Raw genomic sequence first — 17,949 nt, forward strand, 5'->3', positions numbered from 1 at the left:
TGAATATAAAGGTGGAGGGTAAAAAAAAAAAAAAATTCCTGTCCCCAATAACCTATGACTTATGATACTTTTGCTGAAATTCTCCAGTCATTCCCAAAAACACTTTACATACTACTACGCTCTGAATGCCCGCGATTTCGCGGGTGTGTGCTAGTGTAATTATAATGGAAATGCGTATATATATAATGGTAATGAGGGCAAATGCACCGATATATAGATGATATATACAAGGTACTGGCTTTGAGCGTTCCTAATGAAGGTAAATCCAGAAAAGCGCTTCGGACGCAATAAATTATAAAACGTGTTGTTTTCCATTTTTTTACATCACTGGGTCGATACCTCTGCTGGTGGACTATCAGTCCCCGAGGGTATCATCAGCTCAGTAGTCAGTGCTTCGGTACTGACATGATTTAACAAACTTTACTAAAATTGTCTGTTTATAAATTTTGAAATTATTATGAAACTAAGGTTTCAACTCCCTCAGGCAAAGTTGGCTTTAGATGAATTTGGCTATTTATTTTAGGTATTTTTGACATAAAGCTCTTCAACGATTTTCGGTACTTATACATCTTCGGATTTCAAATGTTTGGCTTTGAGCGTTCCTGATGAAGGTAAATCCAGAAAAGCGCTTCGGACGCAATAAATTATAAAACGTGTTGTTTTCCATTTTTTTTACTACGCAACCAATATACATTTACGGTCTTCTTGGCAGATGGCATATATCAGTGTATACATGCTGTCAGTGTTTGTATGCTTCTCTGATAAACTGTTTAAAATATATCATAACATAAATTATTTCATATTAGAGATCTGTCACTGTTTAATACCATGTTCAAGTTATTTTCGAATGTTTTGAACGAATCTATCATTGCTTAGAGGTCGAACCGTACTATTATTTCAGAGCAGTACCAATAGTGATTAACGCTCGGATATATTATTTCAGAGCGGTAAGATTATGCAATTTTTAGGTTCTACCGAATAGATTTATATAACTAAATAATGTTTATATTGTTCAATAGTAATATAATTCAAGTTCATTTGAGAAAATTTTATTAACTTATTAAATTTCAAAATTTAAAGGGATAATTATACATGTAAAAGGTTTATAAAAAGAAAAATGGGGGTCAATGGGCAAAAATTTGTAAGGCATTCAAATGGATAAAACCAGAGGATTTCGAAAATCTGACAAAAATTGCAAAACATGACAAGCGAACATGCTTAATTTGTTCTTTGTTTTGTCTCTCGATTCTATCGTCACTGATGAGTCTTTGGTAGATCGAACGCGTTTGAGGTTAGTCAATCACGAAAAGTCTACTTCATGTTGGGTATCATTAATACGATTAATTTTTGGGAGATTGAGTTTCATATGTCAGACACGTACATATCTAACAATACTCATTTGTATGCTTCGGGGTTTAGAGTGGCGACCAATTAACTCTGAGAAAACATGGTTGCTAAGGTTCCAGCTGAAGCCTACCTCCGGGTATAGGACTTTCTTGCTGAGTTGAGTACCCATTGGTTGCCTTAGGCTGTTTTCTGCTCTTTGGTCGGGTTGTTGTCTATTTGGAAGAATATTCCCCGTTCTCAATTATTTATTCTAAAGCTATATTCAAAGAAAGAACTGGCTGCTCTCATTTTTAAATCGTTGCATGTGATGTACAGCGGACGTATAGGTCTAAAATTAAAATAAATATACCCGGCTATTATTATGATTTTGCAAACTGAAAATAGCAATTAAAACGAACGCTAAAAAAATAACTAAGATCAAAATGCACAGGCAATCAAAACATATGTTTGGTGCATTTCAAACGTGTACAGGTACATGGAATATAAGCTTCATTTTTCACTGATCTGATTAAAATGTTATATACAGGTACATGCATATAGTTGAATAAATAAGTTGTGGTATTTTTACATTTTTTTAAACTCCTGCTTATCTGCACGTTTTGTTTACAATTACGAGATATTAACGATATAAATAGTTTTTATGTTTGAAACTAATTTATGAATTAAGATAATATATAAGTTTCATTGAGCGCATTATGCTGAAGTGTCTGAAAGTGTATCAAGGGGTAATCGATAAGGACTTTTCCAATTTTGTTTGATATCACCTTAATGTATATTGATAAAATGGTCGTTGAGACAGAAAGTCTATATATTCTTTGCATATATTTTTGAGATTAGAGTTTAACAATTAATTCATGAAATTTATGTATTTATTTAAAATTTTATATACATTTTTTTAGTATTGGTTGCTATTGGCTGTGAACTTATTATGCTAATTGTCAGTAACTACAAGTACTACTCTCAGATCTGAACATAGTGTATTTTCTTGTTTTGATGGAGGTATAGATACCCTACAAACAGCATGTTTATTAGAATAGTAGAATAGATTGATATACAATTGGATGTCAATTATATATACATGTAACTGTTATGTACAAATATTATTGTAATCTATAACAACAAACCACAGTATACTGAAGCGTATCACTAACATGTAATAGTTATTACACTGAAAATCTAAATTAGTCACGATGACTATTCAGTTAGTCAAATATCAGCCGAAAGGTAGTCAAAAGCATATGTGACTACCCATCAAGTCATTATGACTACCTGCATGGTCAATTGACTATGTTAGTGGTCACAGCACCACGTGGTGTAGAGTATCGGTTTTCACGCGCACTCTTTCGCGTTCCCTTTGTTCCATAGATTGTGTAGATGTAAACAAACCAGAAGGCACGGAAACTGTTATTTTGTCAAATAAACCAATTGTTTAAAGTAAGTATGATGTATATTTGTTTTAAATCTAACTTACAAAAATTGAATTTAAGAAAAAGAAGTGTATAAATGAAAGTTATATCGGCACATGTTGACGTAACGACAATAAAAAAGGGGGGATATGTATACGGGATATCAATTTTGATACACATACAACGTATTGTCGATCGAAAAGAGTATTTAGCGATATCTTTTTTCACCTGAGCAAAAACTGTTAAAAATAAACACTGTAATCGATATTCACGACAATGAATTAAAAACTCAGGGTGGCTGTCAAGATCCTGGTGCTTACATTACAATGCTGTGATATAGGATGGGTGGCTGTCAAGATCCTGGTGCTTACATTACAATGGTGTGTTATAAGATGGGTGGCTGTCAAGATCCTGGTGCTTATATTACAATGTTGTGTTATAAGATGGGTGGCTGTCAAGATCCCGGTGCTTATATCACAATGTTGTGCTATAAGATGGGTGGCTGGCAAGATCCCGGTGCTTACATTACAATGTTGTGGTATAAGATGGGTGGCTGTCATGATTCTGGTGCTTACATTAAAATGTTGTGGTATAAGATAGGTGGCTGTCAAGATCCTGGTGGCACTGTGCTTACATTACAATGTTACAATGTTGTGATATAGGATGGGTGGCTGTCAAGATCCCGGTGCTTACATTACAAATAAATGGTAAAAGATGAGTGATTAAATCACTTGATCAAAGATTTTAAAATTAGTTTTTTCTTTAAACTTTTAACATGACTGATATACTTGTTTGTTATATTTTAGCTTCTAAAATGATATAATCATATTTTTCAGCAAATGAAGACATTGTTATTTGTATGAACACAGCTGAGAGATTTTTTACCATAGAGAATACCACACTGACACATGCAGAGTTGATACCGACAAAATATCTGAAATAAACACTTCAAATTAACAATTAGTTTATGATATATTTATTTTCTTTATTTGATTTTTAGACTTTAATATATGTCACTGAGTAATGGTTACACATGGAAACTTAAGATATAGGAAGGTTTTGAACATTGAGCACTTTCTGGTCCTATACCATTGTCATTGTTAGTATTGCTTCTGTGGTATTTTTAATGATATAATATTCCAGATGTATTTGTCAATCCTATGGAAGAGAAACAACAAAAAGTAGAATAACAGAAGAAATGAACCATAACAAAACGAAACGGAATGAAACGCACACAAATAAAATGGTAGAACAAAAAACACAACACAAATAAAAATAACAGTCTAACAGTCGTGACTATTCACAGTAATCATGTTGACTAACAAACATGGTCACTTCCGACTATTTCAATCAGTCCTATGGACTGCATTCAATTGTCAAACTGACAAATGTGCATAGTCAATTGAACAATCCAATTCGTCACAACGAGTATGACATATAGTCATTTTGACTTTCTAACATAGTCATAATGACCACCCTACTCAGTCACATGTGACTAACCATCTAGTCAAACGACTAAGAGCATAGTCAAAATGATTAAAGTGGATTGTCATCTAGAGGACAGTCAAAATGACTAATTAAGTTAGTCAAATTGACTAATTTAGATTTTCAGTGTACGGTTAAGTTGAATTCACTGTCGTTTATTCATCATCCACATACGAACTTGTCTCGGAAAAAAATATGTCTCTGTACATTAACATCACTTTCAGGTATAGAGATTTGATTTTTTTCTGAGACAAGTGCGTGTAACCAATCACTTGAGAACTTGCGGACATCCGATATTCAGTACTTTGATTATTGTTAGTTCTTGTGTTGTACTGTAGCACCAATGTCCCATGTTATTAGAGGAGAGTTGGCGTCTTCAAACAAATTCAACCCGCCACATTCTATACGTGCCTGGTCCGTCTGGTGCCTGTAGTGTCACATCTTTTTAAAAAATGTTTTGTTATAAATTAGACCTCAAGGTTCTTTTATTTTTTAAATTGTTCTGTATTTTTCTTGTTGGTGGGTTTTAAAAGCCGACGTTACGGTATGGATTTTTATCATTGTCGGTATGGTCAAAATTCCAATCCTAAATATCTGTGTTTGAGTTCAAACATTCCCAGTTTATAAACTCTCTAGAGAGTTGTGCACCTATTATATCCAAAACACTGCACAGTTTTATCAACATAGATTCGTAACACCTCATCGAGATGAATATTTTGAAATAATAGTGTACAAAGAAGGAAGGATCTTGATACTCGCTCCTTTGTGCAACTTGAAGTTCCATAAACGATTAATTAGCTTTCAGATGGAATAATGAATAATTTATGTTTTAGTCTTACTTGTATAATATGTATATTAGAATACAAATGTGTGTAGATTTTTTATATTGGAAGGGGGGATATCTTGGTAACCACTCCTGTTGTTGCATAAATTAATAATTAATTAACTCATTTGGATAGAATTTTGAAATCTGTTTACTTTTATCCTGCATTTCCGGTTGTTTTGTCGTGTCACAGAACAGCCGTCTTTGGACTGTTTTTGTTCGCTAATTGGATACTATTTCTAACTTTAAAAAAAATAAGATTTTTACTTCTTGTTTAAAACCATTTTTGTTTTGTCTATGGAAAAGTTGAATCCATCACTATTAAGTGTTTTGGAACTAACGGGGTGTATTAATTATGCAACTATGGAAAATGTCTTGGTAAGCATAAAATCATGTTTTTTTATTCGCATAAACTTCCATTCATAAACAAGGAAAATTCTTTTTATTACATTTACTTTTATAAATTGTGACTTGTAAATACAATTATGTTAATCACATCAGTAATAAAAGTATCACCTCGTTGAATCGGTGTGTTCCCATTTCGCCTTAGTTGTGAATTCAAGGTAAAAAAGGTAAAAAAAATACTAAGGCGATATGGGAATTGAACTAAGGCGAAATGTGAATTTGGATAAAAATGTTAAATAAACAAATTAAACCTTAGTGTTTTTATAACAATGTAAATAACATGTAATTAGGGAAGTGTTGAATTTTTATTTTTATATTCCTTTAATAAAAGTGACAATTTTTATGATTTCAACAATTGTGAAATCAGAAAAAAAAATTGTCAGTAGCAAAGTTGCTTCTCTTGAAATATTGTTTGTTTCATTTAATAAAAGTTGCAATTTTAGAAATTTTATGCAATCAGAAAAATTATAAAGCATTTCAATTATCCCTGATATATATGCAACACAAAAATTCAATAGAGCAAAACATATGTTTTCCAACAGTCTAGTTTTCATATATAACAGAAAATTTGATGTATAAAAATAAAAAACATTTAAAATTGTACTAATTATATACAATAAGGAAAATCCATGATACTAGTATACAATGTCTTGACTTCTTCAAGATTGGCCCAAATTACCGTCCAATCATAGTTTACCATGGCCTAGTCCCTTGAGACTGCACAAAAAAATGCCTTCATTCGAAAGCAGGAGATAAACACTCTACAGACAAAAACTGTCCCACAAATACCAAATACTAGACCAAAATTCACGCCCTGGAAAACGCACCATAGACAGATGCCTGCACCAAATTAATGTGTAATTCTGACATGGATAGAAGGCATATACCCACAACCAACCTGCATGAACCATTACAAGACAGAAGGACCGAGGAGAAACAATCACTTAGAGGGCTGACATAACAAGCTAAAAAATGGGGAAATTTATTTATCATGGGGCACATTTCACGAAGCTGTCTTAGGACTAAGAGATGTCTAAGAATGGTCTTACGACATATCTTAGGGTAAGTGGGTTTCACAAAGTGGTCCTTACTTAGGATGTCTTACAGTTGGTCATAAAGTTGGGACTACACAAGAGGTGGTCTTAGGATAGTCACAGATTAGTCAGATCAAAAGATCAATTAATTAGCATTAATCCAGATACATTTTATTTTAATTCATTCTTAATTAGCACAAAATGATTAGATCTACTTTTCTATTATTGTGTATGTGTTTTTACAAGCATTGAAACATGACAAACTTTTAATCTACTTTTACATTAATGAACCGAAAGCAAAAGATTTCTGATTGATTTTATCACTTGATTTAAGATACATGCAAAGCTTGTCACTTTTGAAATCATTTACGAAATTATTTATACAGGCCACTGTGAAATCGCGAATTCAAAACAGCGCGAATTTGGAATGTGTTAGTCAATCGCGAAATAAAGACTGCGCGAAAATTTCCCGGTTTACAGTATAGAAAACTAATTATTATAACGATAACTGTATGTTTAATATTCAAAGCAACAAAATCTTCTAATCTAAACATTTATTGCAGTAGAGGCTGTCGTGATTAATTAATCTTCTCATAAATATTTATCAACGTAATAATAAACATGTAGTTAATTTTCTCAGCATATTCTCAGTGAGACAACCATATCAAACATGTTGTTTTATCAGAAAATAAACAACAGTCCTGGCATGGCTCTCCAATTAAGGTTCATACAAACACAAACTCGGGAAATACAATCCAAGTCGCCATTGAATTTTAAATAACAGTTGAACAGTTGAAATCCAAGTAAATCAAAAAGGTGTAAGTGAACATACTTTTCTTTTTGATTAAGTTAGATAGATTATACTTGGGTTCTAGAAATAGTTGTAAAAACTATAGAGTTTCATTATAATGCGTCCTTCCCGTATGCAAAAGACTAAATGACATTGAAATTAATCATCATATTAACAACCATGTGTCACCGTACGGCCCTTAACAGTGAGCAAAGCAAAAACCTCATAGTCAGCAATAAAAGGTCCGAAATGACAGTTCAAAGAAGACAAATAACGACCTAATGTGTGTTCTGCTTCTAGAGTGTTGTCAAATATATCAAAATTGTAGATTACGTGTTTTCTGTTTCCATTCATACTGGCAAGTTGATTATTTCGATATCTTTCTGATAACAGTCAGACACACAAGGGTCGTCAAACAGCTACTAGGTAGCGATGGCTTATTAGACATCATTTAAGACATTTGACAATACATTTGAACGAAAAAAGGAAGGAGTTCACAAATGTTTGTTGCATCCAATCTTCGCTTTGGGGTCTTCTGTAAACTAAGGAATTTACACCTTATTACATTAGATATCGGATGAAATTATCTCTGGTTTGTTATGTTTCGAAAAAGTATTGAAATATGAATTTCAGGTTTTTACTTGAGGATTGTTTCAATAAAACTAAAATATATCGAAATGTAAGTCATGAAAGCATATTTCAAAAATGCACATTCTTTATAATTTCAAGTAAAAAAAAAATCGTTATCGTTTAACTTCTAAAAAAATCCAAAAGGGTCCGATTTTTGCGTTCGTCAACAAATCTGGCCGTAAGCGCTTAACATAGAACATATATATCATATACATTTGTACCATTAATCATAAAAAATAAATCTGAACATTACCTACATACAATGTTCTCAATGCAATCGCCTGGCATAACATCAAAAATCAGCAAGATAAGATCTACAAGCAGAAATCAACCGTATTGGTAGATAGTGTCGTTCCCTTGTATTGCTTCTTGTGTTTTTCTCAGAAACTATAAAAGATAACACGAGACTTAAAAATGAAAATAAAAGGTAAAATAATTGGATAAATGTAAATAACTGATAGTCAGAATATTTAAAATCGTCAGTCGACTCGTCATTGAATTACTTCCCTTCGATGGAGATTTTTATACATTTTTTTAGTTTCGCAATGATTTTGACAACTTAAAAAGAAACTGTTTACACATAAAATTACCAGGGAGAGAATATTTACAAATAAGTCAAATATTAATATAATAGATAACCTGAAACTTTGAACGGCAAAAATAAACAACAACAAGAACAGATTTATTCCTAATCAGTTATCATTCAACTGAAATATTGCATTGTATCAATTGTGTACACAATGACTCGATAGGTGAACGATACAGAACCCCATGAGCCTCTATTTGAAACTAGTTAGGTTCCTAGCAAGTTCCAAAATGGCTTTCAGTCGTCAGAGTTATCTTTGTTTGCTACAAATGACACTGATCTATTTTTTTTTTAAATAATAATAAAAGTTAATTAAATCTTAATATATCTGTATATTTGCAGGAAAATCTTTCAAAATGGCAGATAAAATGCCATCTAAGACAAAAGAGGTGGATGATAAGGGCAAAGTTCAGATTCTCCAGCTGGCGGTGCTTTCAGCCATTGTACTTCTGCTGGCAGTGTGTATCATAATTTTATCAGTGCTTTTGTCACGTGACAAGATGGAAATTTGTGATACTGGATATACCGTACTGCCAAGAGACTACGAACATCCTTCTGTATTCGATGGACTAACACCAGGAGAATACGAAGCAGTGAAAACGTACATGTTCACCAAGACCAATTTAAGTCTTGTTCTCGCAAGTGAAGGAACACCAAAGAACGCTTACATTTTTATGATTGAATTACTCTTACCTCCAAAAGACAAGGTCATTGAGCATCTGGATAATGGCATGAAACAACCTGAGAGAAAAGCGCTTGTAGTTGTGTTTAGAGGAGATTTATCTGCCGGGTTAGTAGAGGAATATGAAGTAGGTCCGCTTAGTTATCCTAATTATCACAGGAAAGTTAATCCTCATCCTATCCCTTTCAATTTCAGGCCCATGGACGATCCAGAATACGGGCGTCTGTTTGAAATTATTACAAAAGCCTGCGAAACACTTTATCCCCTTCTAATAGAAAGCTATGGGCTAGCATACCACAACTGCACGTCAAGCGAAAACTGTATGCAGTTTTATGATGTAGCTCCACGTGGCATAAATGATGAAGAAAGAAGGTCATGGTTTTGGGGCTTTAGGGATGTTGAAGGACTATATCTTCATCCACTTGGACTTGAAATCCAAATCGATCATGTGCATCGAACATTTTCAGATTGGAAAATTCTTCAAATAGTTTATAATGGTCAAAAAAGAGCATCTCCTGAACTTTTAATCGAAGATTATAAAAAGGGAAATATAAAGAAATTAAAAATACCCACACCTACACCCGAACAAAATTTATATTCAACGTACAAAAGGAGAGGGGAAAGTGAAATGAAAGTACCATTACAAGGACCAAAGCTAATAGAACCAGATGGCCATAGATACAAAATACATGGATTACATGTTAAGTATATGCATTGGGAGTTCAACATCAACACGAAGGCTTCAACCGGTGTACAATTATTTGATATTAAATTCCAGAAAGAACGTATTGCGTATGAACTATCTTTTCAGGAAGCATGTGTATTCTACTCAGGATATGGACCCGCTCAAGGCATAACGAATTACTATGACGTGTCCTGGTTTCTAGGAGCGTACATCAATGAACTGGTTGTCGGAGTAGATTGTCCAGATACTGCAACATTTTTGGATGTTGATTTCTTTTTAAAATCCGAAAACCCTTTCCGAATAAAAAAAGGAATTTGCGTTTTTGAGGAACATGCAAGTGTTCCGTTGAGACGACATTATGCTTCCGATTTTCATGGAAGCTATTTTTTTTATGGTGGTTTAGGAGATTATCGTTTGGTTGTCAGATCTATTGCAAACGTCTGGAACTATGACTACATATTTGATTACATATTTCATTTGAATGGGGCCATAGAAGTGCAAGTTTATTCAACAGGATATGTGCAATCAGCTTTCCCGCTAGACGATGAATTACGATATGGAAGTAAAATGGCGTCATTTATGATGGCCAATATTCACCAGCATTTATTTCATTATAAAGTAGATTTAGATATAAATGGTCGTTCAAATATGTATTCTACTCTAGATATATCTACTGAAACTTTTAAATCGCCTTGGTATTCAAATTTTAATAAAACACAATTTAAATTCGAATTGAACAAAAAATCAACTGAAGAAGAAGCAAACTACAAAACCGCAAATGAAGCAAGGTATGACATTTTCTATAATGACCAGGTTGAGAATGAATTCAAAAACAAAAGAGCCTATCGAATACTTAACCACGGGAGAACCCCGTATCTGTTATCGAAATCGTCAGAAACCAATGCCGCACATTGGGCAAAATTTCCGTTAGCAGTCAGTAAATATAAAGATAACGAGATATCCAGTACTTCTATTTATGCAAATAACGGACCACGAAATCCAGTCGTTGATTTCGAGAAGTTTATTTCAGATAACGAGACTTTAGAAAATGAGGATCTGGTTGCCTGGGTAACTTTAGGCGTTTTACACATTCCTCATACAGAAGATATTCCATCTACAACCACAGCAGGATCCCAGGTGCGATTTTTTATTTTACCGTTCAATTATTTTCCTGAGTGTCCAAGTATGTCGTCTCCAAATGCAGTTCATATCACTCCTAAAGGAGCGAATGGTATAAATCTTGATACATTTGGAACCAGTCATAAGTCTAATTGTGTACAGAAACATAACGGACCAGCTTCATATGATGGCAGAGTTTATGATGCTAACTAAAACAATGTTAGGTATTGTGCCCAACAGGTTGAGAATTACGGAAGTATATATGAGTTTTTCGTGTTTCTTATTAGTTTAAACATATTTAATTATAGTGGATTGGGAAACAAGTTTTGCAACTTATATTAATCCCTTTCCACTTTGCGGGTACGAGTGCTGCCTTGTAGCGGCATTAGTCTGCTCTTTTTCGAAATCTACAAGGGTGTTTATTATTTCTTTTCTTCCCCACATTTGGATATCAAGGGCTATACTTTTTGTGATAGTGAAGTATAACATGCAAATTAATCATCAAAATTATTGATGTCATCATGATTTTAATTATTAATACAAATACAATGTATAATATTTCCCCGTTATATTTGATATTTTTTTGTTTTGTTAATTTTATATGAATATAACATACTTTGGCATATTTGTATTTTAGAGGAAATCGATTATATAGATATAAGAAGATGTGATATGAGTGCCAATGAAACAACTCTCAATTCAAGTCACAATTTGTAAAAGAAAACCATTATAGGTCAAAGTATATATGGTCTTCAACGCGGAGCCTTGGCTTATACACCGAACAGCAAGCTATAAAGGGCACCCAATATGACTGCCTTTGACTGGTGTAAAACCATTCAAACGGAAATTCCAAAGTCCAATTAAAAAAGAGTTAGCTAATGCATTACAAGTTTTAATTTCAGGACAAATTTACAAATCGCAACTAAATAAAAACCCAAGCGGCTACAAATTTGAAATTTGGAGTTAATATGAAATAAAACCGTAATTTTCTCAAATATTGTGATAACCATCTACAAGTACATGTATCCACACTATAACCAGTTCTTACAAGAAGTAGATCCAACAACTGCGTTGAGTAGAAGGACAATGGTGTAACAGTACAACATAAGCACAAACTATCAGAATCAATTAATGACGGCATAAATCATTAGATCGATTCAAAGCATAAAAAGCACCTAAAAGACACAAAAGACAAAAATACAGATCTGAATGTACTCGCAATTATTGAAAGCTACATGCATTTCAAAGCCAATAACAATCAATAAGAAAATTGAATACAATATCAATCGAGGCAAAATATTGATGTTTGTTTGCTGAAGTTTTCGACCACACCTTATACATGTACATGTAATATTAATAGAGCTGCGACTATAGAAATAAAATGAAAATTCAGTAAGAGATATTTTAATAAAAAAATACGAATGCACTGTTAACATGATAAAAATGTATAAATAATTAAATGTCAAGTTTGTGGTAGAGTAACTAACGTCCCCTGAACCGCCTCATACAGATTGGATCGACTCTACACCGACATCGTCCAGGCACTTTTCTTTCACAAATTCCAGCACAACCTGCACACGTGGGTCTCATGACTCTTCTAAATACCTTCCACCATCTAACGGCTTCAGCTAAAGGTGGATTATTTGAACACAGTTGCTACAATAGAAGCATAAATATATATTTAGTAATTTAACTTGAGGGGGGGTCTGTTTTTATATATTTTAAACATTTATTAGGTAGTATATTATATATTCATATTATAATCGTTGCTCCCGTTGGCATGAAATGTCACTGCAAACTGAATGGGGAGTGATCTTCAATCTTGGGAACAGGTCAGCATACAATAGCTGCAACAGCCTCCCCTCTGTCTTACAGTTATGCGCTTGTTAAACAATAAAAGATACAAAACTGAGATCTTAAAATATCTGTTCACATATAAAACGCCTTTTGCTCTACTTTTGTTATTGGGTAGCTGTCTCAATGGCGATACTAAAACATCTCTTTTTATTGAGACACCATAACGAGTTGGTTGGCAAAAATACTGTTTCACAGATACCTTAACGAATACGTTCCTAATGTCGTTACTACAATCCCGTCCTCTTTCCCGAATGTGACCTACCGAATTACACTTATTACCAGGTTTGTACTTACATAAGAAACACAACGGGTGTCACATGTGGAGCAGGATCTGCTTATTCTTTAGGATCACCTGAGATCACCCACTTCCCCATTTGTTGGTGGGGGTCATGTTTCTATGTTGTGTATTGTACACTATTCTTTGTTGGTATTTTTTTTTCTTTTTTATCCATGGCGTTGTCAGTTTTTGTTTTTCCACTTACGAATTTGAATGTCCCTTTGGTATCTTTTGCCTCACTTTTATTCCTTATACTACAGTATTTAGGGTATATAAATGGTTTGTATAATTTCGAAATTCGTGTAACTATATATTTCTTTGGAAAAAAAATTAGCGTATATATGAAATACACACACATGTAAAATTGTACATTTCCCCCATATTGAATTTCAAGACGGGTTTCCAGGTAAGAATTTGAAATATAATTCTGTTGACTATCTCAGAAACCAAATATAAATAACTAATATTTTGAGTTTGGAAACGCAACTATATATATAAACACCGTAGAAAATGTTTAATTTTTTATCCGTAACTTATGATTCCAATGAAATACAAAATAAATTGAAAACAAATTACTTACACTTGCAGAAAAAATGTGTATGAAAATCTTAGAAGCGGTAAAGAAATGTTGCGATAATTAAGGGAACAAATTTTGATAGAACGAGCGAGTCGATCGATCCAAAAAACAACAGATGCTGGTGTTGTGTAAATAACGAAGACGGGGGCGGATCCAGCCATTTATAAAAGGTGGCAGAGGGTCCAAACATATGTCCCGATACAAATGCATGATCGTCCAAAAAAATGGGGTTCAACCCCCGGAACACCCCCCCCCCCCCCCCTTTCTCCCCCAGAATCCGCCACTGGAGGATGAATAATATCTATACTTACTATCGATACGAAGGTCAATACGAAAAAAGCCAACTTGAGATGTAAAGAATTCATCGTCTATAATTTCTGAAATATAAAGAATATATGGTCTGAACATTCAATTGTTGGGTCAGTACAGTTGATGCTTATGCGGGTTTAGATGCGAGTAATGGTATATGAAAAGGTTAAATACTTATTGATAGTTTACTGGGTTGCATTCAATATCGTAGCGGCTACATGTGTAGATTTATGACTATTGAACGTGTAGCTAGCATAGCTGCTACATAGATATTGATAGCAGCATAGTTGGGTATTACATCTATGATAGCGCTACTAGGCTAGCTACACGATCAATAGTCATAAATCTACGTAGCCCTATACATGTAGCCGCTATGATATTAGGCGAAATATACTTTTATAAAACATTAAACATATTTAGAACTCGTCACACAGTGAATTGCTGAATAGAGAAGAATATGAAATGTGTTGCATATTATACTTGTCCATATTGAAATACAGTTCAATAGTTTTAGAAGTTCTAAATGTGGATATAAAATATCATAAACATACATCATATTTACGTATGGCAAGCAGATCGCATAAACTAAAGTATGTCTTACATTTAATCCACCATTTTCTACATTTGAAAATGCCTGTACCAAGTCAGGAATATGACAGTTCTTGTCCATTCGTTTTTGATGCGTTTTGTTTTTTGATTTTGCCATGTGATTATGGACTTTTCAAATTGATTTTCCTCTGAGTTCAGTATTTTTGTGATTTTACTTTTTTTTTGATTATAGTTATAAAACTTGTCAGTAACCATGGTAACAAGGTTTACTGAATGGTTATCATGGTTACAGCGAAATTCATCTTAAGACCTAAATAAATGACTCACTGCTTGACTGTCGTATACTGAACGGTCCTAAAAAGATATCTAAGTCGCTATTTCGAATTCCCAACAAATTAAAACAAATATATTTTTAAAATATCTCTATCCAACCATATATCTAACGCAGACACTCATCTATGAAATGATTTTTTACCAGAGGGATGCTGAGAAATTAACAATTATACACGACATCCATTATACTCGGCTATCGTTTCATTATAGTTAAAAAAAAACGGTATTGCTTTTTTCGCTAAAAATATATTAATGATCCCTGGCATTGAAGAAATCCTAAATTTTCTGATCGAAAGATTTTTCCCCCATTAAGACATAATGATTTTAATTGTATTCTGCAACGCAAAAACCAATTTGAAGTTAGGTGTAAATTTTATTTCCATTCCGTAAGTAAAAAAACCTAATCCCCCTCAATATTTAATGTCATTTTGATTTTTTAGTACTAATTTTATACTGCAAAATTGCTATCTTGGTGCCAACATTACTTAATTAAATTTATATTAAGCAATATCTATAATGACGATCAAATAAAATTTATTGATAAAAAAAGTATCTGTATCCACTGACCGCGTGTCCGGTGCTTGTGGTTATTGTCCAAAACAACCAACAACCCCCTTTTACTTATCATACACTTACCTTAGTAATGGTTAGCCCAGAAATAAACTGCTATTCTACTGAATCCGCTCTTCGACTTCGCTATTTATTCAGAAATAACTGGAGTGGACAAACAAAAACAAACTTTCAAATGATACTATTAATAGCGACGATGGCTACTAACTAAAACCTTTCTAGAAATGTTGTTTACTGTTTATATCGTGTTACTTTTCGATAATTAACCCCTGGCGTTCTACGAAAAGTCACGGAGGTGCTTATATGAAAAACAACAATGGTCAGTTTGATGATTTCCTAAAACATTTGGGTCAAACAACGGTGGCGTCATCCCTGTTCTACGAATTGTTAGCTTTATTGAAATATTATATTGTATGCTGATCAGCCTTTAGTATTTATCAACAAATGTTATTGTAAACAGGTGGAAATGCTATAAATAACCTCGTGACCTTAAACCTCTTGACCACTGAGAAGGTAAATTTTTCTGTTGAATAATAATGCATTGGTACGTTCACACTTGTACTTAAAATCGACGATTTTAAAGACGTTAAATTATTCATTGTTTTCTCGTTGCAATCAAATAAATAAAACGCTGAGGACTCGACAGTAAAACCCATACCAGAGAGGGATACGTGCGTCTGTGCGAGATGTATAGGCGAGTGATATGAGAGCCAGATTTACATTTTTAATGCACCTACCTAACACACGGCTAAATTATATATCACTAGAAAGCTAAGAATGTGTACTTTCTAAATATCCCGGTCGTCAAAAGAAATTATGGTGCATTTTTTTTTAAATCGAGGTCAAAGGTCATGGGTGCAATTTCAATTCTCGGATACTTCCAGAGAAAAAATCGAGACAAAACAAATGCTAAAACGAAACAATTTTATAGAAATGCTGTATTACTGTTGGGAAAATATATTTCTATCATAGTATTAATTAATTTTGGTTGATTTTAACGGTAACGCATGTTACGTAACGTTTTCTCTCGGAATCTTGAAAATCAACCATTAAGTCACACAAGTGTATCTATAGTCGCCCTTGCATTATCTAAATCTTATGATACCTCCATATCATTTGATTACACGTATTTACAAACATATAACTTTAAATTTGATATAAATATTCCGAAATTAAATATTTGAAGCAAGGGTAAAATATAACATATGACGTATTTTTAATTGTTTAGAAAAGTCCCATGTTGAGCTGTACAATAAAATTGAGGAAGCGTATGGTCTCCTGTTAGTTTGAAAGCCTGCCAACTGCTTCAAGATGAGACAATCATAGGGCAAATTTTTTTTATTATTGTAGTGAAATATGTTGAATCTGGATCATACCACAATTTCATTTACATCACTAAATCAGATATGATAAGAGTACTAACTAACATTACTAAAATGAGTAAAGTGCTACTAGTATTTTTATATCAACAAATTGACAATTTTAATATAAAACATCACAAGGAAAATATGATCACTCATTGTACGTCAAACTGTGTTTGATTTTACTTAAGTCGGCCGCCGTGTATCTTGAGATATCTAATTAATCAAACAACACTTGACAAAGTAGTTTGTACTTTTTTTAAATTACGCTAGTGATGACGTTCGGCTACTTTGGCACAAAGTATTACTTTTTTATATTTTGTTTCACCGCTTCAAAAGGGAGGACAAAGTATCCTAATATGGAACCTTTTATTTGACTTTCTTATGTTAAAATCCCGTTAGCGTATAACCTAGATGATCGAAACGTCGGACCAATGGGATGTTCGACCATTTAGGTGTCGGAATATTGCGATATCGGAATATTATAGCTTCATTTTAACTTGTTAGCTCATCATTCTTATCGGTCAACATATCCATACAAAGACAACTTCCTTGGCATGGGTATATATCAGTACAGCAGAGGTTTTGCTCAAAGCGGACACAAGATCTACTATATACAGATTGAATTAAAAATTGGGAATGGACATTGAGGGATTTGTCGAAGAGACACCAACCCGTTCAAAAAGCAGGCAACGACCGAAGACCACCAAATGGGTCATCAATGCAGCAATAAACTCCAAAACCCGGAGGCGTTCTTCAGCTGGCCCCTAAACAAAAATGTACTAGTTTGAAATGATAATGGACGTCATACTAAGCTTCGAAATATACTCAAGAAGTTAAAATAAAAAATCATGCAAAACAAAGAAAGGCCAGAGGCTCCTGACTTGGGACAGGCGCAAAATTGCGGCGGGGTTAAACATGTTTTTGGGAATCTCAACCCTCCCCTATACCTATACCAATGCGTGAACAGATCAAATATTGTAGAACGTTGGATGACATCATACCGGACCGATGTTGCCTTTTAGCCAACCAAAGCCATACGGAGAACTTATTGCTTTTGTTGTTAGGTCGACATTGTCTAGGATAAAATTTGACCCCCAGAAGAAAAATAATGCCATGTAGAA

General features: G+C 33.5%; 1 protein-coding gene and 1 long non-coding RNA gene across 2 annotated transcripts; one reads left to right on the plus strand and one right to left on the minus strand.

Moving 5' to 3' along the window:
• The first annotated feature begins 738 nt into the window (after positions 1-738).
• LOC139511867 (diamine oxidase [copper-containing]-like) lies at positions 739-11,559 on the plus strand. Its single transcript, XM_071298995.1, has 2 exons — positions 739-947; positions 8,849-11,559. Exon 2 carries the CDS (start codon positions 8,863-8,865, stop codon positions 11,203-11,205), a length of 2,343 nt encoding a protein of 780 aa, XP_071155096.1. The 5' UTR covers positions 739-947; positions 8,849-8,862; the 3' UTR covers positions 11,206-11,559.
• Positions 11,560-12,380: 821 nt separating this feature from the next.
• On the minus strand, positions 12,381-15,660 carry LOC139510532 (uncharacterized). Its single transcript, XR_011661905.1, has 3 exons — positions 15,531-15,660; positions 14,015-14,080; positions 12,381-12,648 (listed from the first exon to the last, which is right to left on the minus strand). It is a non-coding gene; the product is annotated as an uncharacterized lncRNA (long non-coding RNA).
• Positions 15,661-17,949: the final 2,289 nt, after the last annotated feature.

This window comes from Mytilus edulis, chromosome 2 (assembly GCF_963676685.1).
Source record: "Mytilus edulis chromosome 2, xbMytEdul2.2, whole genome shotgun sequence".
NCBI lineage: Eukaryota > Metazoa > Mollusca > Bivalvia > Mytilida > Mytilidae > Mytilus > Mytilus edulis.

What these genes read in the sequence shown, in the direction of transcription:
- LOC139511867 (XM_071298995.1), top strand. Translation starts at nt 8,863, where the DNA reads ATGGCAGATAAAATGCCATCTAAGACAAAAGAGGTGGATGATAAGGGC.